General features: G+C 42.8%; 1 protein-coding gene across 3 annotated transcripts in view; it reads left to right on the top strand.

The window, feature by feature from the left end:
- The window catches only part of LOC117359850 (hexokinase HKDC1-like), an 83588-nt gene that overhangs the window by 47087 nt on the left and 11498 nt on the right, over positions 1 to 25003 (top strand). For 2 of the 3 annotated variants that reach the window (XM_033943226.1, XM_033943228.1), the window contains exons 8-14: positions 1533 to 1688; positions 6761 to 6994; positions 9734 to 10038; positions 12936 to 13084; positions 13641 to 13760; positions 21211 to 21306; positions 24044 to 24143. In XM_033943226.1, coding sequence (XP_033799117.1) covers positions 1533 to 1688; positions 6761 to 6994; positions 9734 to 10038; positions 12936 to 13084; positions 13641 to 13760; positions 21211 to 21306; positions 24044 to 24143 — 1160 coding nt within the window. Of the gene's footprint in view, positions 1 to 1532; positions 1689 to 6760; positions 6995 to 9733; positions 10039 to 12851; positions 13085 to 13640; positions 13761 to 21210; positions 21307 to 24043; positions 24144 to 25003 lie in introns of those variants that run through there. The other variant, XM_033943229.1, reaches the window with a different exon arrangement.

Here is a 25003-nt window from a genome sequence, read left to right on the forward strand (position 1 = left end):
GTAGGTATACTGAGAACCCGACTGGCAGAGTGTGTCCCAAGGATTGGGTTGGGAACCCCTGGATTAGGATAAGAGGAGGAAAGCAGTCATTTTCACTGATAAGCAAATAACCATTGGGGCATCCTTAGGGTGGATGAGAAGATAGGTAAGTGAGTAGATGGTAGGGTGGTAGATTGGATTAGTTATGTGGGTAAGGTAGTTGGCCGATGGAAGGTCAGTGGGTGGATAGGTGGGAGAAGACAGATGGTGGATAAGGGGTAGGGTTATGTGCTCTCTAGACCCATGTTTGTGTCTGTCCCGGAGTACCTCTGTAAGGGGTCATTGGGCCTCTGGCTTGAGGGCTCCAGATTAGACCAGAAAAGCTTCAGATTTTTCAAGTTTTTAACTTTATTACCATTGCTAAGAGCTCCTTTGTACGAAGCCACATTAGCGGTTTTAGTGCATGCAGCTTTATAGTGCGCGCTAAACCCACGCTACACGGCTAGAACTAATGCCAGCTCAATGCAGTTTAGCACGCGCAATTACACACGTTAAACCTCTAACGTGACTTCAGAAAAGGAGCCCTAAATCACTTCCCAATGAAAAACTGCATTAAGCTTAGCATACATTTTTAAATGGGCTAAATATAACATTTTTTCACTTGGAATTTTTCGAATGCACTAGCACAGGGATAGCAACTGTGGTCCTCAAGTGCAACAGGTAGGTCAGATTTTCAGTATATCCATAATAAATACGCATGAGATACATCAGAATATACTGGATGTCGTGCATGCCAATTTATCTCTTGCATATTCATTATATCTGCATGAATATCTGAAAACCTAATCTACCTGTGGCACCTGAAGACCAGCGTTGCTGTCCCTTCATTAGCATACCATTAGTATACTGAACTGAGCATTAAAACGTTGTTTACTGTATCAGTAAACTCGGGTCTAAAAATTAACCCAGTAACATAGTAAAGGATGGCAGATAAAGACCTGAACGGTAAGAAGCTATTTCACGGTTTAGTAAAACCCAATGTTAGTATTGTACTTGTAACCTATGAGCCAGACACAGATAGTAATTAATTCTGCTAAGCAAAATTCTATTTTGCAGGTTTAAATTTTTTTTTAACTTAATTTTGCTGAAGAGGTACCTCTATCAAGTGCCATCTTTAATATGAAGCTGGCAATTATGCTGTTCCATTTCTCTCTGTGTTCTTGTTTGCTTTTTACCTCATTCATGATCTGTAAAACACAGACATTTGTTATTGGTGCTGATTGGTTCCACATTGTGATCAGCTACTGATGTTAGTGTTATTCTTTGTCAACTCTGCTTAATTTCTTTATCTAACTAGGTCTACTATAGATCTTTTAGAATGTATGCAATGTTGGCCAATTGTCTAGGTTTCAAGTTCATTTAAAAAAGATTCAAAACTGAAAGAGCTTAAGAGCTTGCGTATTTCTATGCTTTTAAGCAGCAGACATTTTTACAGTGAAATGTTGTCCTGATACATGATGGGATTTGTTACTTTCCCAGTTCTTTAATTACAGGTTTGAGAAGATGATTGGTGGACTGTATTTAGGAGAACTCGTGAGACTCATTCTATTAAAAATGACAAAGCAGGGTCTTCTATTCAACGGGATGGCATCCAAGGCACTACTTACGAAAGACAAGATTGAGACAGAACATGTGGCAGCCATGGAAAAGTAAGATGCTAAGTACACATTAAGCACATAATGTGATCTGCTGAGGTACCAAAAGTGGAGTTACAAATAACAGAGATAAAGGCTATATATGTATGGAGGGGCAACTTTCTTTTTTGAAAGTTTTGTGTACTATAGGACCCCATTCTATCCCAGCTCCATGCCATTCTGCTTCTAGACTCACCCTGTTCTGTCTCCAATCTCGCCCCCACAAAACCTCATCTCTTCTTCTACGAGCTCTGGGCCGCATCTTGAGCACCTCTGAGCATGCGCGGATACATGTGACATCATCTGCATATGCTCTGAGGCCCTCCAGACGCAGCTGAAGCTCAGGGCTTTCCAAAACCCAGACAAATTGCTGGGTTTTGAAAAGTCCATCCGGGCACCTGGACAGTCCTCTAAAAAGAGGACATGTCCGGGTTTTCCCAGACATCTGGTAACCCTAGGGTCAGAAGAATGGGACTATACAATTTTTTTTACAACTTTGTTGTTCATGTTCTACAGACTGAAAACTGTAGGTAGCTAAAGTGGGGTATGTTAATTACTTTTTTATTGATAAACATTTCTCATTTTTTAAAAATAATTAATTAGTCCATACCTGAGGCTTAAAATTTGCAAGATTATTCATTTTTTTTTTTTGAGTTCAATAGTTTTTTATTGTTTTGAAACACAAATAACAATGACAAAAGGAAGTCAAAGTATAAAGAGAGATAACAAGAAATATATACAAGTAATCACCTGTGTCAGTTTGCATAAATGTATGACCATAAATCAAAAACTACAATTTTTTAATTGTAGACTTACTGTACGAGGGGCTGCTGAAAAGTTTTAGGCCCAACCCACAAAGCTGGGGCAGTCTCTATCAAGGGCTATGCACTTAGGGCTCCTTTTAGGAAGCCGCGTTAGTGGTTTTATCGCATGCACCTTTTTAGCGCACACTAGCCGAAAAACTACCGCCTGCTCAAGAGGAGGCGGTAGTGGCTAGTGCGGCTGGCAAATTAGCATGCGCTATTACACGCGTTAAACCGTTAACGTGGCTTCGTAAAAGGAGCCCTTAGTTCAGTGATTTTCCACTTTTTTCAATCCGTCGGAAAAACACAAAATGTCAAAAGTGGAAAATCGATGGACCGAGTGTATAGCCATTGATGGAGACTGCTCCAACTTTGTTGGTTGAGCTGAGAACTTTTCAGTGGCCCCTTGTACCACTTTTAACTATCAGAGCAGGGCAAAACAGTGTACATTCTAAAACAAATTTATCAAGAAAGAAACTACAAAATCTTTGTCAAATATGTGATTCTTTGTTTTCCTTTTAGAATCCTTCTTTGCACCTAGCTTACATTTGGCACCCAACAAAATGAGAGTATCTCAGGAAACTTTCTAGTCACATGGTTTTTGAATTAGTAGATAGTGCCTGGATGTACCTTTCATCCCAGGAAAGATTTCTCACACTTGCCCTGGGTCTCTTCTGCCATGTACATGAGGAATGTTAAAATGAGCTGATTGGCCATACTCAACTGTGGGGGATGTGCTTCTGTAAATGCATGCTGTTGTTTATTATTCAGGCTACCGGTATCAAAAGATCCCACATAGTTTTTAAACTTTGACTTGTGAGATTTCACTAATGAGAAATGATTTTCTTTTCATAATTTTGGTTCATAAATATCGGTACACTAATTCCTTTGTAATAACATAGTAAATCTTCATTTGGTTTGATCTCCAAAATCTCTTATTTCTTCTTTATTTCCTGCATTTGGTTCCTGGAATGGCACTGAGTTCTGCATTGTTTATGATTGTCTGATGGTTTCTTTGTATAAAATGCCCAATCCTGATCAAAACTTTTCAGTCAAGTTTCAAGTTTATTATAAATTTGATTGATCGCTTATTCAAAATTCTAAGCGATGTACAAATCAATAAAATTACAAAATTTTAAGGGGGAAATAGAACAAACACTTAGTATTAACCTAACAAAAAACATATTGAAACAAAAGGAAAGGATAGGAAGGGAAATACCAGTTGTAGATAATAAATAAGACACGTATGGGAAATTCTTTCTTAGACATGGATGATTTTGGGCCCACTCTAAGCCCCCACCCCAGAACAAAATGGGAAAAATATTTTAATAAATTAAATATATTTATATTTTAATCTGTCCACCTTTATATTAAGGAATCCACTTGAGTGAGTGAGAACTGTTCAAATGTGGCATTTATGTATGCCAAACTCTACTCTCTGCCTTATTGGATGTTTAAAAAAAACCTCTACAAAATCAATAGATTATGTGGTTGATATTCCTTTATCTTGTGGTATAAATAAGTCACATATCCCACTTTTAATATCTTTTTGTTCAGCGGATCACAGTATGTGAGGTGCCATCATTCCAGGAGTATTATTAACTTTGTCCATTCTATCAGTCTATAACAACAGATATAAAGGGTGCCCCAAAAGTCACTACATACTTTTAATAAATTCTTTAAAATTACACAAAAAACTGAGGGCTCCTTTTATCAAGCCACGCTAGCGGTTTAACGCACGTAATAGCGCATGTTAAACCGCTGGCCACGCTAGCCGCTATCACCTCCTCTTGAGCAGGCGGTAGTTTTTGGCCAGCAGGGGGTTAGCGCATGATGAAACTTTGCGCGCGTTAACCCCGCTAGTGCGGTTTGATATAAGGAGCCCTGAGTTTATTCATCTTCTTAGCATCAACAAAAGAGTCATTGCAGTTTTACTATCTAGGCTTGCCATCACGCTCCAACGCCTCAAAGACTAGTTGTATACCTCCACATGAGTGCCTCAATTTTCAATAACTTTCAGCCACCTTCGATGCAAGCGTCAATTTTGCAATACTGCTCTAAGGTCAATTGGCGAGCCATGGTTAAGGGATGATATGCTTACAAAAACTGCAAAGCCTAACTATTCTTTTGCTGATGGCCTCAAGTCTCTGCGAATGATACGTGGAACGAAATAGAAAAAAAAAGTGTGTAGTGACTTTTGGGACACCCTGTGTATTTATTATTTAATATGTAATATTTATTTATTTAATACATTTTCTATCCCGTTCTCCCCAAAGAACTCAGAACGGGTTACAGGTTCAACATACATAATAAATTAACACTTCCACAAGAGTCAGATATACACTGTCTGAGAGTGTATAAAATTCAAAGTGCAGGTGTAACCATCCGTTCTCAATGGAGGAAAAAGCCTCAGACAAGGGCCCTCCCACCTCCACAATGGTGGAATAAAGGTGGTAGAGCGTTCACCTCATTGGCTCAAAAATCTTCCTTTGACTAAAAGGACACTGCACTGTTTTAAAGTGTAAAAAATGAATGTACTGGGTGATAGATGAAAAAACACCTTATCAACTTAACTTAGATGATCGGAACACCGACGGTGGCCAGGTTTCACTTCTCAGCTACCTCAGAGTGTAACGTCTCTGATCAAAACTTTTAAACAGACGCTGAATGTGTCTCAAACATCCAAAAGATGGCTCCCCGGCGGGATGTGCCAGAGTAAATCAGACCTCAGGAGGGGAAAGAGGAGTAGGGGAAAATGCTGCTGATGCTGCTGCTGCACAGGGACGTGGAGGGGAAGGGAAATACTGCCACTGCTGTTGCAACATAGAGAAGTGCAGGGGTAGGAAATACTGCTGCTGTTGCTGCAAAAGGAAGTGATGTGGGGGGGAGGTAAATGGACAGGGAGGCACTGCTGCTGCGGTTGCTGTACAGGGAAGTGGGGGGAGGGAAATGCTGTTGCTGCTGCAGCACAGGGAAGTGGAGTGGGGGAGGGAAATGCTGCTGCACAGGGAAATGGAGGGGGAGGGAATGCTTCTGCAGTTGCTGCACAGGGAAGTGGGGGAGAGAAATGATGCTGCTGCACAGGGAAGTGGGGTGGGGGGAAATGCTGCTGCACAGGGAAATGGAAGGGGAGGGAATGCTGCTGTGGCTGCTGCACAGGGAAGTTGGGGAAAGAAATGCTGCTGCATAGAGGGCAGGAAGAGAGACAAATATAAAGAAAGACAGACAGCGGGAGGGAGGGAGACAGAAAGAAAAGAAGAAATACACAGGGGCAGGGAGGGGGACAGACAGAAAGAAAGATAGCAGGAGGGAGAGAGACAGAAAGAAATAAAGACAGACAGACATATATTCTAGCACCCGTTAATGTAACGGGCTTAAATACTAGTGTTTTCTATAATATTGTATAAATGCTGCCATTTCTAAACAAAAACAACAGCAAAGGTAACCTCTAGTACTACGTCACTTTATTAAATAATCACGTCTTGATATGATAAAGCCTGAAAAGCCTGACTCAGGAGTCTGAATGTTATGTGTGAAAATATTGAAGAATGAGGAAATTTTAAAATCTTTTCTAATGGAGAAATTTTTGTTGGAGCAGTAATGAATGCCTTAGTGACACTGATTAACTGCTACTATGAAATTTATGTTGTGCTCAACTGTGTAAAACACACATCTCTTTTGACAACATATGAGAACTTGCAGCAGTTCTGAACGAGCAGGAGCGAAGGAAGGTCGCCCCTGCTGCGATTCACTGCTGGACCACCAGGGATACTTATTTTATTTTATTTTTTTTTTTATTTATTCAATTTTTCTATACTGTTCTCCCAGGGGAGTTCAGAACGGTTTACATGAATTTATTCAGGTACTCAAGCATTATTCCCTGTCTGTCCCGGCGGGCTCACAATCTATCTAATGTACCTGGGGCAATGGGGGGATTAAGTGACATGAAGGTACATGAAGGAGGCGGGAGATAAAAATAATTAGAATCGGACTGGGACAGGAGGTGGGAGGGATCACTCTTGTCCCAGCCACTGCTGGACCACCAGGTTTCATTGCAGGCCCCCATTTTTGGGCATTTTTTGGGCCCAAAAATCTTAGTTTATATTCAAGTATATATTGTAATTAAGACTATTATTTTAGAAGCCCTATACATGATTTCCACAAAGAAATGCTGTCACTTACTCATGTCTAAAAGTACATGCTGTAGAATTCTTCTCTCAAGTTTTTAATGCCTATGTCCTGCATCTATTGATTTTTTTTAATGATTTTTTAAATTTTGTGCAGGTATAAAGAAGGTCTGAGTAATACACAAAAAATCCTTAAACAACTGGATCTGGACCCTTCAGAAGATGACTGCATTGCTGTCCAGCATGTCTGCACCATTGTTTCTTTCCGATCCGCAAACCTGTGTGCAGCAGCACTGGCAGCAATTCTGACACATATGAGAGAAAATAGAAAGCTAAAGAGAATTAGAACCACAGTAGGAGTGGATGGGACTGTCTACAGGGTACATCCTCAGTGAGTACATTCTGCAGGCCTTTCTATGATGCCAAAGGCCATAGTAAGGGGGAGGAGCAGACAGCCTCAGGCGGCGTCTTAGTGGGGGTGCCAGCACTTCGCTGCCCCTCCCACACACACACACCACACTTGTGCCCTTGCTTCTCCTCACCCCGTACCACTTTAAATTTCATTCCACTGACATATCATGGTTTTTCTCTGATTTCTATTTCCTTCCTGAAGCAATATTAGTGCCTAAAGTTCTTGAAAGCTTGGTCTGTTTAAAAACCCTAGTGTTGATCGCAGGCAATTTTTTAAGTTTCTGGAGTTGATATTCAAAAGGGTTTAACTGGGCAGCTGCTAATATTCATAGTAACATAGTAGATGATGGCAGATAAACACCCGAATGGTCCATCCAGTCTGCCCAACCTGAAGCCCTTCCCAGCCCACCATATACAGACACAGACTGTGCAAGTCTGCCCAGTACTGGCCATATTTCTTCAATATTTACTATTATTTTCTGATTATGTTTATCCCACGCTTTTTTGTCACCATTTTCTTCTCCACCACCTCTCTCGGGAGCGCATTCCAGGAATCCACCACCCTCTCCGTAAAGTAGAATTTCCTTACATTGCTACATGGCAGTTAATCAATTAGGGTCTGATTCTATAAAAGATGCCTATGTTAGGCCCCACTAGGTGCCCTAATTATGGGGCAAATTCTATAAAGGGCATCCCGATTATAGGCAGCAGTAGGTATCCTACCACTGTCTAACCAGCCAATCGGCACACATGTTTAAAAAAAAAAAAAAAACCCAAAAAACCCAACAACCCCCAAGGTAGGCCACTTATACTGTAGGCATCTGTCATGGGTGTAGGGATGTGCCTAGGGACACTTAAGCTCACCCAAGGCTGGGCATGGGTGTAGTTTCACCAGGAAGTGGCCTTAGGCAAACTTAAGCAGTCCTAGGCTGGCCTACATTTCAAACAGATGTGGCCACTAAACTGATTGTGGCAAGGAAATCTCCCTGCCATGATCAGCTGAGCAGACGCAAGTCAGCCAGCAAACCCCACTGCAAGTCGGCCGGCAAGACAGATGCCCACTCCCTCTCGCTACCATCCCCGAACCCATCACACTGTCTGCAGCAGGAGGGATGCCAATCCCTCCTGCCGCCATCCCTGAAGCAATCCCTGGCAGGTGGGATACCCGCTCCCTCCTGCTGGCACCCACCAACGACCCCAGCAGAAAGGATGCCCACTCTGTCCTGCCAACACCCCCCCAACACATGTCCAATTGGAGAATTAGGCCACTCCCAGTGCATCCCAGGATACACTGGGAAGGAGACCTATGACTCCGGTTGGCCCAGGTGCCTAAGGTCCCCCCTATTGGGGGGCCTTAGGCATTTGAGCCAATCAGGGCCTTGGGCTCCTCCTGGTGCATCCCAGAATGCACTGGGAAGGGGAAGGCTTGCCATTTTGCATTGGCAGGCCTGCCGGCCGAAGGGTGTATGCCTCCCTTTGGCAGGACCTTCATTTTAAAAGATGTGGTAGTGAGGGGTGGTCTTCCTGTTAGGGGGGATGGTGGGTGAGGTCTCCAGGTGAGTAGGGAGGCCCTGGAAGGGGAGGGGAGGTCACTGGATTGATGGGGGATGCTTTGGAGGGGGGAGATGCTTCAGGGGTGTGGCAACAGGAGGAATTAGGCACTCCTGGAGAGGGATACTTCAGGGGGTGTGGCGGCAAGAGGAATTGGGCACTCCTGCTGAGGAATGCTTCGAGGGGGGCGATGCTTTAGGGGGTAGCGGCAGGAGGAATTGGGTACTCCTGTCATGGCAGCCGGGAGAGGGGGCATTTTTGGGGTTCTGGCAGGAGGGTGTGGGCATTCCTTTTGCTGGCCAACTTACAGGGGAGGTTCGGGGGTTCTCTGGTGCTGCCACTCAGCTAATCGTAGCAGCGAGATTCCCTTGCCATGGTCAGTTCAGCAGCAACACAATTCTCTAAATGGCATCTGTGATATGGATGCCGGTTAGAGAATTGGGGTGGTTAGACAGGGTTAGTCATCTGTCCATTAGAACAGACACAATTCTGTATAGGACATCTGTGTGCGATTCTCAAAAGCCGCTTAGGTGGCTACAGAATCAGGCCCTAAGTACTTCATTTCTTGATGCTTATTTCAGGAAGGTTTGACCAACTTATCCCAACCACATCCTCTGCCATATCATGTCAGGTTGTGCTAGTTACTCTTCAAAAGTAGTTAATTATTTTAAGCTGTAATTAATTACTATTGATAACATGATATGATTATGGCAAAGCACGTGGTTGGCATGAGTTGGTCAAACCTTGAAATAAGCATCAAGAGATGAAATTATGCAATATTCACAATGGGGTTGTGTATAAGATGGATATTTTACCTCTTCAAGTACTATAAAGCTTTTCCATAAGTATATTTGAATGTGATATCTGTAAAGGAAAAATAATTATTTACTCTAAGCAGCTAACTGCAATCAGTAATTAATTGCTTTCCTAAATGAATAAACTAATTGCTATAACTAATTACTTTAACTAATAACTGTAATTAAGCCTTTTGAAGAGTAACTAGTGCAACACTGCTTCTGGGACTGACAGACTCCGCCCTCAGACTATAGCCCAAAATCTGAAGTGTATTCTCTAAATGATTACTGGTCTCCTTTATAAAATTCAAAATTATAAAATAAATGAGCAAAATCAGAATAATCCCAGGAGTCTGTTTTTTTTCCCCCTCTAGGTATGCTAAACGATTACATAAGGTTGTAAGAAGACTGGCACCAAACTGTGATGTTCGGTTTCTTCTTTCTGAAAGTGGAAGTGGTAAAGGTGCAGCCATGGTCACTGCTGTGGCACTGAGATTACAGTCACAGCGTAAACAGATGGATGCGATTCTAGCCTTATTTAAACTTACCAAGCAACACCTTGAAGACGTGAAAATAAGAATGATGGCAGAATTGAAAAATGGCCTGAAGAAAGAAACTCATGACTCTGCAACAGTAAAAATGCTACCAACATATGTTTGTGGAACTCCAGATGGAACAGGTGCAGTGCGGTAATGACTAGGGTTTTAGTTAAACTTTAAGTCTGGGAGCCAACAAATTATGGCAACTTTATCCCAGGTTCCCCTTCTTCTCCACCTCTTCAATCATCGTAGCCACAGGCCCTGGCTTGGGTCACAGACAGTGGCTCACTTTGAAATCTAATGTCAATAACATATCCCATGTTGTTCCATGTCAATAACTCCCCCCCTCCCTTTTTTTTACAAAACAGCGATAGCGGTTTTTAGCGCAGGCTGGCACACTGAAATCTCTGAGCTGCTCCCAACGCTCATAGGAACTCTATGAGTGTCGGGAGCAGCACAGAGCATTCAGTGCGTCGGACTGCACTAAAAACTGCTATTGCAATTTTGTAAATGAAAATGAGCTGAAAAATCATGGCATTTTCTGTTTCTTCAGTTCCCAAGAAGGCATACTCTTAATGACATTGCTCCTGTAACAACAAAATGGCCGAGAAAACCCAAATAAAAAGAAAGTTCCCAGAAATGACACAGGAAATGATATGAAATGAAAATGTTACAGCTACCTATCCATAATGATTCTACTGTTAGAAGTTAAAACATTTTTAATATCAAAAGATTTAAAGTCAAAAGATTTTTAATGCTCTTCCCTACCCCAATTCAGGAAGGCAAGTATTTCCATTCTTTTTGCTCACAAATTCTTATATACAGTATTTATGCAAGTACAATGCATTCATATGAAGGTTTACCAAAGAATTATGAATAGCATAGAGCCCAGAAACAAATAGGGCTGGCATTAAGGGGGGCAAGTAGGGAAACTACCCTGGGCCCCATAGCTCCAGTGCGCTCTTGTAGACCAGACTGTCCTTCCCTTCTTAGCCCATTCCAAAGCTCCCTTCATCTTTTAAAATGCAAAGGAGTCACCAACGTGCAGAGTTTCTCTAGAGCTGCACATGGATTCCTCAGAGCTGTCCGCCTGCCACGGTCTGCTCAATCGGAAACAGGAAGTTGTGTCAGAGGGGGCAGACAGCAGCAGGAGAATAGCACTGAGGAATCTGTGAGCAGAGCTACAGTATCACCATCATGCCAGCAACCCCTTTGCATTTTAAAGATGAGGGTGGCTTCAGAATGCAATGGAGAGAAGGGAAGGGCATCTTGGCCCATGGGGTCGCCCTGGAGCAACTGATTTTTAAATGAAGGGAGGGATGCTGTATGGGAGGGCATGTGATGAACCTGGGGTGTGGGAGGAAGGGAGGGAATAAAGGAGGAGGGAAGAAGAGAAGCTTGATGGGAGGGTGGGTGGGAAAATTGGGGAGGGGAAAGGGATGAGAGAAACTTCCTTAATTTCTGCCCTGTATTGCACAGCAGGCACTCTACATTGATAACATTCTTTACTGGCCTTTGCATGTCATCAAATATTAAAAACACGAGTCTATTCACAAAGGACTCTTGAAAACCTCTATCACATGCTCAAACTATCAGAATCAGCATGGTTGGCAGAAGAGGTCAGCCTGGCAAAACATACCACTCTACTCCTGCCAACTGGCTGGAGGGGACAGAGGGGATCAGAGTGGGTGGGTAGAGGGCCAGGGATCACTAGAAATGAAGAAAGATCAGACAGGATCATGGAAGTATGGGGTAGACAGCTCCTGTAATAACCAATTGCTCTCCACTCCAAATCCTTCATGAGGCAGTTAAACCAGATTTTCTTGGATTTTAGTGTTCCAGACTACATTCTCACTCTGGACCCAATTATATAAATGGCGCCAAAAAAATAGTGCTAAACACTACTCCATAAACTGTACTCTAAGTTAGGCAGCATTTACAAAACAGCACTTACACCAGAATATGTGACTAACTTTAGCTGTGAGGATTTGCACCAGCTGAACCTTTGAGTAAATCCTCATGCCTGAATTAGGCCAGCTCCCCCTTGTTCTATAACAGCTAGCATAAATTGGAAGAACGACCCTCATCCACCCATGACCCACCGCCACACACCCTTTTTGGAGCCATACATAAAATTTGTGCGTGGATCTTGGCGCTAAATATGTGCACATAAATTCAAATCAAAGCCAATTAATCTAATTGATTTGAATTAGCATTGATAAGTAGGCCCCAATTATCAGCGTGAATTGGCTCATTATTCAATTCAATTTGCACATACAATTCTTCAAGCCACATATAGAATTTGGGGCACTATGACCAAAACCTGGCTGTTAGTAAATGCTCAAATTATGACCAGTTTTCAGATCAGGACAGTAATAGGGATACTGTGTTCCCCCGCGAATTGACAGTTCACGAATCGTGGATTCATTCATTTGCGGAATGCTCTGACCGCCTCTTCCTGTACTAAAGTCAGGCTATACCAATCAGGAGCTGCATGTCAAAGCAGCTCCTGATTGGTGCAGCCTGACTTCAGTAACAGGAAGAGGCGGTCGGAGCATACCCGGTATGATTTAGTGCACCCGCCAGCGCCCCAGTTGCCCTCTCCTGCCTCTTGATAAATGGTCGGAGCATACCGGGTATGATTTACTGTGCCACTGGTGCCTCAGCTGCTCTCTCCTGCCTCTTGACATACTCAAAACTGAATTCATGGTTTTCCAAATTCACGGGTGTTCCTGGAACGGAACCACCGTGAATTTAGGGGGAGTACTTTAGTACCAAATTTTCATTTGGTTATGTTGGTATACTAATTGCACATATATTTATTACTTACACTAGAGCAAAAAGCATCACATATTAGGGCCTTCAAAACATTCTTCTTATAGTTGACAAAGAAGGCATTCTGTGTTAATAAATTTTAATATAAATGTTGAAGTCAAAAGTATGTTTCTTGCAGATCATGAGGTACACAAATAATTTTGCCTGCAATTTACATTTGAAGAGCCCAGAACTATAAAATAAGCCATGTCTTCTTTGGCAGAGGAAGGAAAGTTTCTGGCCCTTGATCTTGGAGGAACAAATTTCAGGGTCCTTCTTGTGAAAGTCAGAAGTGGACGAAGAAGATACGTCCAAATGTACAATAAGATTTTTGGCATCCCTCTGGAAATCATGCAAGGGACTGGAGAAGAGGTAACTTTTCAGAAACATGTTAGCTGCCATTTCACCAGCTTTTAAAAGTCAGTGTTGACGTATATTGGAAAAGGGGGCATAGCCAGAGGAGTTGGGGGGCATTTCGAAAGGTTACACATGGATTTACAGAATATGGCTTGAACATGCCCAGTTTCGGTGCCAGCATTTATATCTGGTTTTTACCAGGTGCCTTAAAGTTTGGCATGAAGTTGTTGCTAATAGTGATTCTATAAAATGCACATACCCTTTATAAAATTGTGCTTAGCACCAATGTTTTTGGGTGCCTAGTCTTCTAGCACCATTTATAGAATTTCCCGCTCGGTATATTTCTTATAGTGCTTTGTCTGTAGAATGAGAGTCCATTTTTAAATGATATAAGTGGCATTCTTTTTCACAGTTTGGCAACCTTAGCTTTGTAAAAATCTAGATTTATCCTCTGTTCCACCATTTTGAAGCCATTCTGCAACTTAGATTGCAATTAAAATGTGTTAGAGACTCCAGTTGAGATGAGAGGGGCGATACAAATTATTGCTGTTACAATGCTCTTTCTTTTCAGCTCTTTGATCACATCGTGCAGTGCATTGCTGATTTCTTGGAATACATGGGAATAAAAGGGGCTCCTCTTTCCCTGGGTTTCACATTCTCCTTCCCCTGCAAACAAGCTAGCATTGATAAGGTAAGCAGGAGAGCTGAACAATTACCCTGCTGACAAACAAGATTTTCTAAGATGTGCTGGCCCTAGGCTTTAATTGAAATTATTGGTTAAACCTCTTTCATTGATGCCTCCTGATCAGAAATTAATTTTTCCTTAACAGACTGTATAGTAGAGGCTTAAAAGAGAGACAGAGTGGAAAAGATCATATACATGCCATATACCATGTATTATTAGTATATACTAGTGCTTAAGCCCGTTACATTAACGGGTGCTAGAATATATGGCTGTCTGTCTTTCTTTCTTTATGTCTCTCTCCCTGCTCCTGTTTCTTTCTTCCTTTCTTTCTGTCTTTCTCCCTCCTGCAATTTTTTTCTCTCTCTCCCTGGCACCCTTTGCCTGTCTGTCTTTATTTCTGTGTCTCTCTGGTCCCCTGTCTGTCTTTATTTCTGTCTGTCTCTCTCCCTAGCCTCCTTTGTCTGTCTGTATTTCTTTCTGTGTCTCCCCCCCCACTTTCCTTTGCAGAAGCAGCAGTGCTATTTCCCTTCCCCTCCAGATCCCTGTGAAGTAGTAGCAGCATTTCCCTCCACCCCCCCATTCCCTTCTCTCCCCCCCCCACTTTCCTTTGCAGAAGCAGCCGTGCTATTTCCCTTCCCCTCCAGATCCCTGTGAAGTAGTAGCAGCATTTCCCCCCCCCCACCCCCCCATTCCTTTCTCTCCCCCCCCCACTTTCCTTTGCAGAAGCAGCAGCGGTATTTCTCTTTCCCTCCAGGTCCTTGCTGAAGCAGTAGCAGCATTTTCCCCCACCCCCCATTCCCTTCTCTCCCCCCCCCCACTTTATTTTGCAGAAGCAGCTGTGATATTTCCCTTCCCCTCCAGATCCCTGTGAAGTAGTAACAGCATTTTCCCCCACCCACCCCCCATTCCCTTCTCTCCCCTACCACCACTTTCCTTTGCAGAAGCAGCAGCGGTTTTCCCTTCCCCTCCAGGTCCCTGCTGAGTAGTAGAAACATTTTCCCCCACCCCCCATTCCCTTCTTACCTTGAGCTGCCCTGCTCCGTTCGGCCCCTCCCCCTTCCCGTGTGCTGGCCTGCTGCGGCTGAAGGTTTTTTTCGGCGACTCCTCCTGTTAAAACTCCCCCCCCCTCCCGCAACCGCTCCTGTTCAAAGCGGCCTGCTGAGGTTCGCGGCCGCTGTAACGAACCTCGCAGGCCGCTCTCCAACTCGGTAGCATGTTCCCTCTGAGGGAACGTGCTACCATGTGGAGAGCGGCCTGCGAGGTTCGTTACAGCGGCCGCGAACCTCAGCAGGCCGCTTTGAACAGGAGCGGTAGCGGCTGTTGGGGGGGGGGGGGAATTCTTGAGCGGCGGCGGGATTGAGTTTTTCGGCTTACCCTATCTGGGGAAACCGCCGTGCCAATTTCAAAGCAGCTGCTTTTAACATAGGCGTAGCTGAACTGTATCTGATGGAGGAAGGGAAGGAACGGTGGGGCAAATTTCGTCAACGGCAGTCCTTGTGCGGTTCGAGAGAGGGGGAGGGGGGTGGAGTCGGCGACTTGCAGCTTCGCGTGCCTCCCACCCCCCCCCTTCCCTCCGGCTCCGCCGCCGATAGTCTCCACCTGCATTGCCCCTGGCGCAGCACTCACCGGCCCGTCGGGCGGGGAACGGAGGAACAGGTTCAGGGCTGCCAGGGGGGGAGGATTGAGTCCGGCTGAGACTGGCAGGAAGAGGAAAGCGGAGCAGATGAGCCGGCACCGAAAAAAACTTTAAAGAGCCAGCCAGACCGTGAGTGCGAGCTGTTGTAAGTTTGCATGTGCACTCTTGCCGGCCACGGACATACGGATCACGGAAGCACGCTGATTAGACTGCGCATGCGCCGCCTACGGTTTTATTATATAGATGGTCTCTAAAGGTATATCTTCATGGATACTTTCTAAAGTTTATAAACCTCATTAGTGTCGGCTGCATGAAAACAAACTTTCTTCCATACAGACGAGTGACACGCTGAGATCGATAGTGCAATTTTCTTTATTAACTCATGTAGTATATATAGTCATACTCATCTCAGTCTACGCGGGTGGGGACAGAACTCCGACATAGAAACTATGTTTCGCCCTAATCGGGCTTTCTCAAGGAAAGTCCCCCTTATGCCATACAGCTCATGCTCCCCGCGCTAAATTGTTCAGTCAGCTAGTTTAGCGCGGGGAGCATGAGCTGTATGGCAATAAGGGGGACTTTCCTTGAGAAAGCCCGATTAGGGCGAAACATAGTTTCTATGTCGGAGTGCTGTCCCCACCCGCGTAGACTGAGATGAGTATGACTATTTATACTACATGAGTTAATAAAGAAAATTGCACTATCGATCTCAGCGTGTCACTCGTCTGTATGGAAGAAAGTTTGTTTTCATGCAGCCGACACTAAGGAGGTTTATAAGCTTTAGAAAGTATCCATGAAGATATACCTTTAGAGACCATATATACTAATAATATTTATTGAAACACTGGGTCTCTTGACATAATATTTTGAGTTATTTGGCCTGTAATATACCATGTATGCCATATACCATGTGATCTGAAGTAGTGATAACACAAATGGTGGGGATGAGGACCAGGAAGCCAATCCTTCTCATTCCTACACGTACTTTTATAAGAGAGAGTCAAGATCCCTTACTTTTTAATAAAAAAAAAAAAAAAAAAGACTGCTCCTGCTTCTTCCCCTCAGCTACTAGATAATCTTTACTGCCTCCTTCTCTTCCTTTCCCCAGGGACGTCATTCCTTTCAGATCAAGGGGCAGCTGTTAAGTTCAGTCCTAATATCAACAGCAAATATAGACAGAAGGAGCTGAGGTTTGAATTAGGAGTGTGGAGATCAAATATTTTCATTTTCTTTAGTTTCCTGGGTTGTTTCCTGGATTTTTCATTTCATTTAGGCTTCTCCCATGTTTTATTATTTTTTTCTTTCTCTAACCAGCGTCATCAGTAGCATGCATTATTGTGCAAATAATGCACACTGTTACTCAAACGATATATACGATTGGTTAAATAACACACGATGCCCAAAAGTGTGCCTTATATGATAAGTGGAAAAAAAAAAAAAAAAAAGCATAATTTGAGGGATTTTTAAATCATGTCATTTTGTGTTAAAACTGGCATGGAAACAGCCTGGGAAATGTCACTGACGTGCCCCATTGTTTGATTAATTTCAAATGAATGCACATCCCTATATGAATAAAAACTAGTAATACAAACTCTCAAAAAAAGGTGCTGCCAACATAAGTGAAATGGACAGGTGTCTATGAATTTTGACCCTCTTTTACTAAGCCGCAGTAGAGGTTTCTACCATGGCCCAGGGCACTAAGGCCCAAATTCTGTAACCAGCGCCTAAAGTTACGCACCTACTTCGGAGGCGCCCACCTAAATAGGCGCCTATCTCAATTGAATAACAAGCTCAATTAAGCTTTTTAATCAGCACTGATTGAAACATAGGCGCCTGTCAAGAAAGCGAGATTTTGTAACAAGGCACCTCAAAAAATGTAGGCGGCCTTCAAAAAAATAGGCACTATATATGTTAGGCGTGGCTACATGTTAGGTGCCTTGTTGCAGAATCGCTGCTCTAAAGCGTGCTTAAGCGCTCAGCTAACTTTTAATTGTGCCTAGAGCGGGCCTATTTCTTGGGTGCCTCCGAAATAGGTTCCGCTCGGCGTGATTCATTAAAGAGCACCCAGTTTTACTTGAATCATGCTGAACCGTGCCTAATTAGGCGCCTAACTTTTGGACGCTTCTTATAGAATTTGCCCTTAAATGATCTGACACCGCTCTGACACTCGGAGAAATTCTATGAGCACTGGACTAGCGTCAGAGCATTTAGCGCTCTGGGCCATGGTACAAACCTGTACTACGGCTCATTAAGGGGTCCTTTTATTAAGGCGCGCTAACCTATTTAGCGCATGCTAAGCATTAGTGTGCGCTAAATGCTAAGGCATCCATTATATTCTGTGGGCACCTTAGCATTTTGCGCACCTTAATAGAAGGACCCCTAAAAGGGGGGGGGGGTTTATAAAGAAGTTTTGAGTAGGTTCATAAGCCTCTTCTGAATAGCATTGATTTTTTTTTTTTTTGTTTATGAGAAGATTCCTTATTTTTCTTGAAATTAGCATATTATTGCTGAGGGTCAAAACTGACAAAATATAGGGTAAGGCGCGTTAGCCGATTTAGCGCGTCCATAGAATATAATGGGCGTGTTAGCATTTAGTGCACACTAAATCGGCTAACGCGCCTTAGTAAAAGACCCAGATAGTTTTCTGATCAATTAAGGCAAATTTGAAAACCTATTGAGTGGTAGAAGTTAACATCATAGGCTGTCATTAAAAAAAGGTTATTTTACCACAAGTCATGCTGCAATAACAATAACCCATATTGATAACATTTCCCCTTATTGCTAATTTCTAAGTGGTATGCAAATAAATATATGTGTATAAAGAGACAATATAGCACAGACATAAATATGTAAAATCATCCCCTCAAAGCATCATAATAATAACTCAAGTGGAGAACCAATAGAAAGTAAACTATATGATCTAGAACCCTCTGGGAGTTGTGGTTTTTTTTTTTTTCAATAAAGTTTATTGTATTTAAAAAGTTAATAAAGTACATAAAATATAATCAAAGTAGTATTTAACAATTACAAACCTATAATACTGTATACTGAAATGTATAGTCAAGCTGATATATAAAGATAAGTTCTCATAAACAGTTACAATATTTATCTAGTGGTGCCCTATAGGATTCATATGATATGCCCCTTCTTCTACGAAACTGCGCTAGCGGTTTTTAGCGCAGAGAGATGCGTTGAATGGCCCGTGCTGCTCCCGACGTTCATAGGAACTCAATGAGCATCGGGAGCAGCGCGGGCCATTCAGCGTGGCTCTCTGCGCTAATAAACACCAGCACAGATTCGTAGAAGAAGGAGATGGTCTCCTGGTCTCTTACTCCACTGAAAATACCAAGCTTATGCTATTAAATATATATTTAAGATTTAAAAAAATCATTTTATTGTTTTGTGGTCATTGGGGGTTTTTTCAGATATTTCATGTATCACTTAGATCCACAGGGATGGGGGTTGCTTTAGTCAGCAATTTCCCTGTAAATGCATGCTGCAGTATCTGGGTGCTAGGTATACATTTGTGAATCATGTCCAATTTGAAACATTTCTTGAAGAGAAAACTCAGAGAATGACTGGATGGAATGGCAAAGTTATATAGGGGCCCCTTTGGATTTTCCTTTGTTATTCCCTGTTTTGTATATTGGTTTGTTTTTTTCTTACTTCCCGTGATGTGGGCTCTGATATAAATAGTACTTCTCCATTGTGTAGTGCTTTCTGAGAAGCTGGATATAATGTATTTTTGTAATTTCTGAACTTGGGATGTAAAATTATGTAGGGCTCCTTTAACAAAGTTGTGCCAGTGATTCCTGTGCCTCAAATGCAACTCCTGTGGGCTTCATTGCATTTGCTGCAAGGGAATTACTAGCATGGCTTTGTAAAAGGAGCTCTTAGTAATGTAATAAAAAGAAATAAATACATGGGTCTGACTTAGATCTCTTTAAAGTCAAAGATTTCATAGATCCTCCTTTCAAGGTAAATAAACACAGCAATTTTTCAAAATCAGTCACGTCTTCTGCCTTCGCTCTCATTCTGAAGTAAACAAAATGTACCAGTAGAAGTTAACTGAATCCCAGTAAACATCAATATCCTTCCTAGAAGTTAACTTGTTATACCATGGTGTTTTATAGAAACAGCACTTTGTAAACTGGTCAATACAGTACAGTTCATAAATGAAACACACATAAAACAGGGGCTGGAAAGTTCCTTAAACATGTCTTTGTAGAAAAAAAAAAGACCTGTTTAGGAAAAGAAAAACTGGAACATGAAACACTACTTGAAAGCCACTTAGGGGGGAATTTATCAAGGTGTGTAAAAGTGTCACAACCAGCGGTATCCCAGTACTGCAAGTTGCTGAGTCCCATCTTAGAGGAATAACGCTGCTTGTATGCCACCTCTCAAGCAGCATTATTCCTGTGGCCTAGCAGGATCAGACCACAAAGCCACAGCCCAATGCCGCCAGGCCACTAGTTCAAAGACCCCCCCCCCCCATGATTAAAGCCCCCCTGACTCAGGACCTCCCAGACTCAAGAGCCCCCCTAATTCTAGCCCCCCAACTTAGACACTCCTGATTCAAGACACCCCTAGCTCAAGACCCCTCCACAGATCAAAGCCAGTTCCCCCTCCTCTACCTATACCATACCATTTTCAATGGTGGTTCAGGGTCAGGGTCTTCTGGGGTCTGGAGAGATTTTTCAGGCGGGAGCAATGCCCAGTTCTTCATATCTTGTCCGTCGGTGGTTCCAAAATGGCACCTCTAGAGGTAGTTTCGCATGACTACCGCTAAGGGGTCAGATCTTCCATTTAAAGAAATATTTCCATATATGGAAAATCTGACCCCTTAGTGGTAGTCATCATTTTGGAGCTGCTGGTGGACAGGGTAGGAAGGACTGGACATTTCTCCTACCCAAAGAACCCCCAGACTCCAGAAGACCCCCCTGGATCACCAGAAGAACCACACCCTGAATCACCAATGAAAATGGTATGTGGGATAAGGGGAGGGGGCCTGAGTTAAGGGTCTGTTGGGGGGGGGGGCTGAGTCAGAGGGGCTTGAATGGGGGAGAGGGGACCTGAACTAGTGGCCCAGGAACATCAGGCTGCAGCTTTGTGGCCCAATGCTCCTGGATGGTAAAATAATCCCAGCAAAAGCTGGGGTTAATTTATCATGGCTTTTAGGCCCTAGCGCAACTTGCATTAGGACATTTGAATAGTAATGAGATGCAAACATGCATTTGCATATCATTATTTTCTAAAGCACGGTAACTTACTATTGCCATACTATTTTTTTGGATAAACAGCATTAGGGTTGTTTAAGTCATGGTAAGGTTCAATTACTGCAACTTAAAACCCTAATGAATTCCTCCCTAGGTGGGGTATAAATATTAAAATATAAATAAATAAAATGTTACTTGACTTGGAGCTTCAGTGGCCAATTGTCTCTTAGAAATGGCCACGGAACATTCAGATTTTAAAAAGTGGTAGAGGAAAGTTCTTAAAGTCTCAAGTCATTTTCAGTATAATTGTGTGTCAATAGCTAGCACAATGAGTGAATTCTGCCAGAAGATACATGTAGCCTCTCTTTTTTTTAATACATGCATCCTACCCGTTCCATTTAATCTCCTCACCCCGCAGCACCATTAACCACTAAAATTCAACAGGGTTTCCCTTAGATTTTAGCAAAGATTAATTTTCCCCATCATTTTATGAAAAGCAAACATCTTTCTTTCTTTCTTTTATTCAAATTGTGTTAATTTCTAATCAACTTTCCCATAACAACACTGATATTTCTATATTGTCTTGTTTTTGGCCTTGTTGCAGGGGACTCTTATTGGGTGGACAAAAGGTTTCAAGGCAACAGATTGTGAAGGGGAGGATATAGTTGACATGCTGAGAGAAGCTATTAAAAGGAGAAATGTAAGCATATTGAGGGTAGTTTTATGTAATCATTTTTGTACATATGTGGCTTTCTTATAAAATTCTGACCGGCACAAAAGTACGCACTTTGACATGATGGTGCATTCTTTGCTGGTAGACAGGTACAGAGGCAGATTTTTGATGGATTATGGATAGAGCACAAACTTATGCTCATTAAAAAAAAAAAAAAATATGCTCATCTACATATATTAAAAAATTAGTGGCATTTATTTATTTATTTAATTTTCTATACTATTCTACCAAGGGAGCTCAGAATGGTTTACATGAATTTATTCGGTTCATAGACAAGTCGGCGAAAGACAAAGGTGCGCGCCGACAACTGAGCGCAAGATGGAGGTGCGCGCCGAAGAAAATTACAGTTTTTAGGGGCTCCGACGGGTGGTTTTGTTGGGGAGCCCCCCCCAGTTTACTTAATAGAGATCGCGCCGGCATTGGGGGGGGGTTTGGGGGGTTCAACTTGTAACCCTCCACATTTTATTGTAAACTTAACTTTTTCCCTAAAAACAGGGAAAAAGTGAAGTTTTCAGTAAAATGTGGGGGGTTACAACCCCCCACACCCCCCACAACGCCCCCACAACGCGGCGCGATCTCTATTAAGTAAAGTGGGGGGTCCCCCCGCCCCTCCCGTCGGAGCCATAAAAACAGTAATTTTGTGCGGTGCGCGCCTCCACGCTGCGTTCAATTGTCTACGCGCGCCTTTGTCCCGGCGCGCTTTTGACCTGACACCATTTATTCAGCTACTCAAGCATTTCTCCCAGTCTGTCCCATTGGGCTCATAATCTATCTAATATACTTGGGGCAATGGGGGGAATTAAGGGCTTCTTTTACTAAGGTGTGTTAGGGCTTTAACGCACAGAATAGCGCGTGCTACATTGCCCCGCGCGCTAGACCTTAATGCCAGCATTGAGCTGGCGTTAGTTCTAGAAGCGTAGCATGCGGTAATTTCCTGCGTGCGCTAAAAACGCTAGCGCACCTTAGTAAAAGGAGGCCTAATTGACTTGCCCAGGGTCACAAGGAGCAGCATGAGTGAACCTGTAACCTCAAGGGTGCTGAGGCTGTAGCTTTAACCACTGCGCCACACTCTCCCAGCTCTTAGCTGGCTAAATACCGCTGAGCCAGCTAACCGCCGATATTCAGGAAGAGATAGCTGGCTATGTCACACAACATAGCTGATCACCACCAAAATGTATTGCCTGACCAGCTAGATCTAGCAGCCAGGTAGACCCACTTAAAAAGCAGATCCATCTGTAGCCACTATGCCTTAGCCAGCCGAAGAATATAAAAGTCTCTAAGGCTGCATTTAACCCGGAAATTCAATGCTGTTGGCTGGATAAGGCCATGGCATTGAATATCTGGGCTTACCACCAATCATGAGAGGTGGCCAGGCTGCCTCCTGCAGTCTGAATTAGAGAATGACACAGGGACAAATTTTTCCCCAGCCCCGCAGGAGCTCATGTTCCAGTCCCGTCCTGTCAAGTACAAAAGAATCGTCCAGTCCACGTTCACCTTCCTCGGAGTCAAAATCTGGAACGATCTCACAGAGACTATAAGAACGGAAACCACCCATACCCAATTCCGAAAGAAGCTGAAAACTTCACTCTTTGACAATTAATTCTTCTAAGATCATCTTAAGCACCTGACCTTACTTAATTCGCCTAAAACTGGAACATGAAACACTACTTGAAAGCCACTTAGGGGGGGAATTCATCAAGGTGTGTCAAAGTGTCACCTTTTACCACACCTTGATGCCCCGCAGGATTCCCAGTACTGCAAGTTGCTGAATCCCATCTTAAAGGAATAACACTGATTGTATGCCATCTCTCAAGCAGCATTATTCCCGTGGCCTAGCAGGATCAGACCACAAAACCAAAGCCCAAAGCCCCCAGGCCACCTTGTTTCCCCTTCCTTTCCTCAAGTCGCCTAGAGCCTGTTTAGGTATGCGCAACACACAAATACTAGATTAGATTAGAGTTCTTTTCCTGTCCCTGCCCCATTCCTGAAAGCTCTGTCCTCATCTGCACAAGCCTCAAACACTTTAAAATCATAAGTAGCAATATTCTAGAGCTCAGATTGTGATGTCATAATGCCTCATTCCACCAATGCCTAAGCTCCGTCCTCATCTGCACAAGCCTCAAACACTTTAAAATCATAAGTAGCAACATTCTAAAGCTCAGACTGTGATGTCATAATGCCTCATCCAGCAATGCCTAAGCTCCGTCCTCATCTGCACAAGCCTCAAACACTTTAAAATCATAAGTAGCAACATTCTAAAGCTCAGACTGTGATGTCATAATGCCTCATCCACCAATGCCTAAGCTCCGTCCTCATCTGCACAAGCCTCAAACACTTTAAAATCTTAAGTGTTTGAGGCTTGTGCAGTTAAGGCAGAGCTTAGAGAAATGGGGCAAGGACAGGAACAGCGACAAAACTCATGGGGATGGGACGGGGACAAAATTGTCCCCATGTCATTCTCTAGTCTGAACATTGGCCCTTATAAATGCTGACACACATGCTCCAGAGCCGGTGTTAATGTCCGCACCTGCAATGTACGTGTGATATCTAAAAACAAATAGGCATCTACATTATTTGTCTTTATCAAACTGACCTAAAATGGGCTTGCGCTGGGCCCGTTATTAATTACTCTCCACAAATCCAATGAGGCCCATTCTGCCAGTTGTGCCCAGAATTCATGACTGACGTGTGTGTCCCACTGCAGGAGTTTGACCTGGACATTGTGGCAGTTGTCAATGATACGGTTGGGACAATGATGACATGTGCCTATGAAGATCCAGACTGTGAAGTTGGTCTTATTGTGGGTAAGATCCTGTTTGAGATAAACAGCTATGAAAGGACAGATATAATAAAGACTAAGTCCCTTTGCAGAGCTCTAAAACATTTCTGTATAAAAAAAAAAAATGGTTGTACTGCTATTAATCAATGGCAGAATGAATAGAGCCCAAATAGTGGAATGCCTTTTATTTCCATATTCACTGTCAATTGTCTCATATTTGCTTATTCACCTTTCCAAATCCAAGCTCAACACACGTTACACATTAAGCACAATAAGGATTTCCCTGGTGAAGTGGTTTATAGGGCACAAGGAAAGAAACTGCTAATCTCAGTGCAGCAAATTGCTTCCAGTTTAGCGTCAATTTGTATACATTATGATTACTTCTGATGTAGAAAGGATAATATCAGTTAACTTCTTTTCCCTTAATTATAAACCTTTATACTTTTCCAATGACATTTTTTGGCCTTTTTATTTTCCTTATCTCCCTATTGTGTTTTCCTTTTATGTTTTCTTTAAACAAAAATTGTATTTCTTCCCCATTTTCCCACTGTTTCTAGTTTTCTTCTTGTCCTAAGGATGTTACCCTCGTTCGTGTAGTAGAACATTATGTATAAGTTAGTTTTGTTTTTAAATTCTGTTTTTATTTTTGTAAAACGCTTTGAAATTGGAAAAGCGTTTAATCAAACAATTTAATAAACTTGAAACTTGAAAACTTGAATAGTGTAGTTTCCTCTGCTCGAAACCTTGGAGTCATCTTCGACTCCGCCCTTTCATTTGCTACGCATATCCAACAGACTCCGAAAACCTGTCGCTTCTATCTCTACAACACCGCCAAAATTTGCCCCCATCCTTTCTGAGCACGTTAGCCGGACCCTTGTCCATACT

Source organism: Geotrypetes seraphini, chromosome 4 (assembly GCF_902459505.1).
Source record: "Geotrypetes seraphini chromosome 4, aGeoSer1.1, whole genome shotgun sequence".
Taxonomy (NCBI): Eukaryota; Metazoa; Chordata; class Amphibia; order Gymnophiona; family Dermophiidae; genus Geotrypetes; species Geotrypetes seraphini.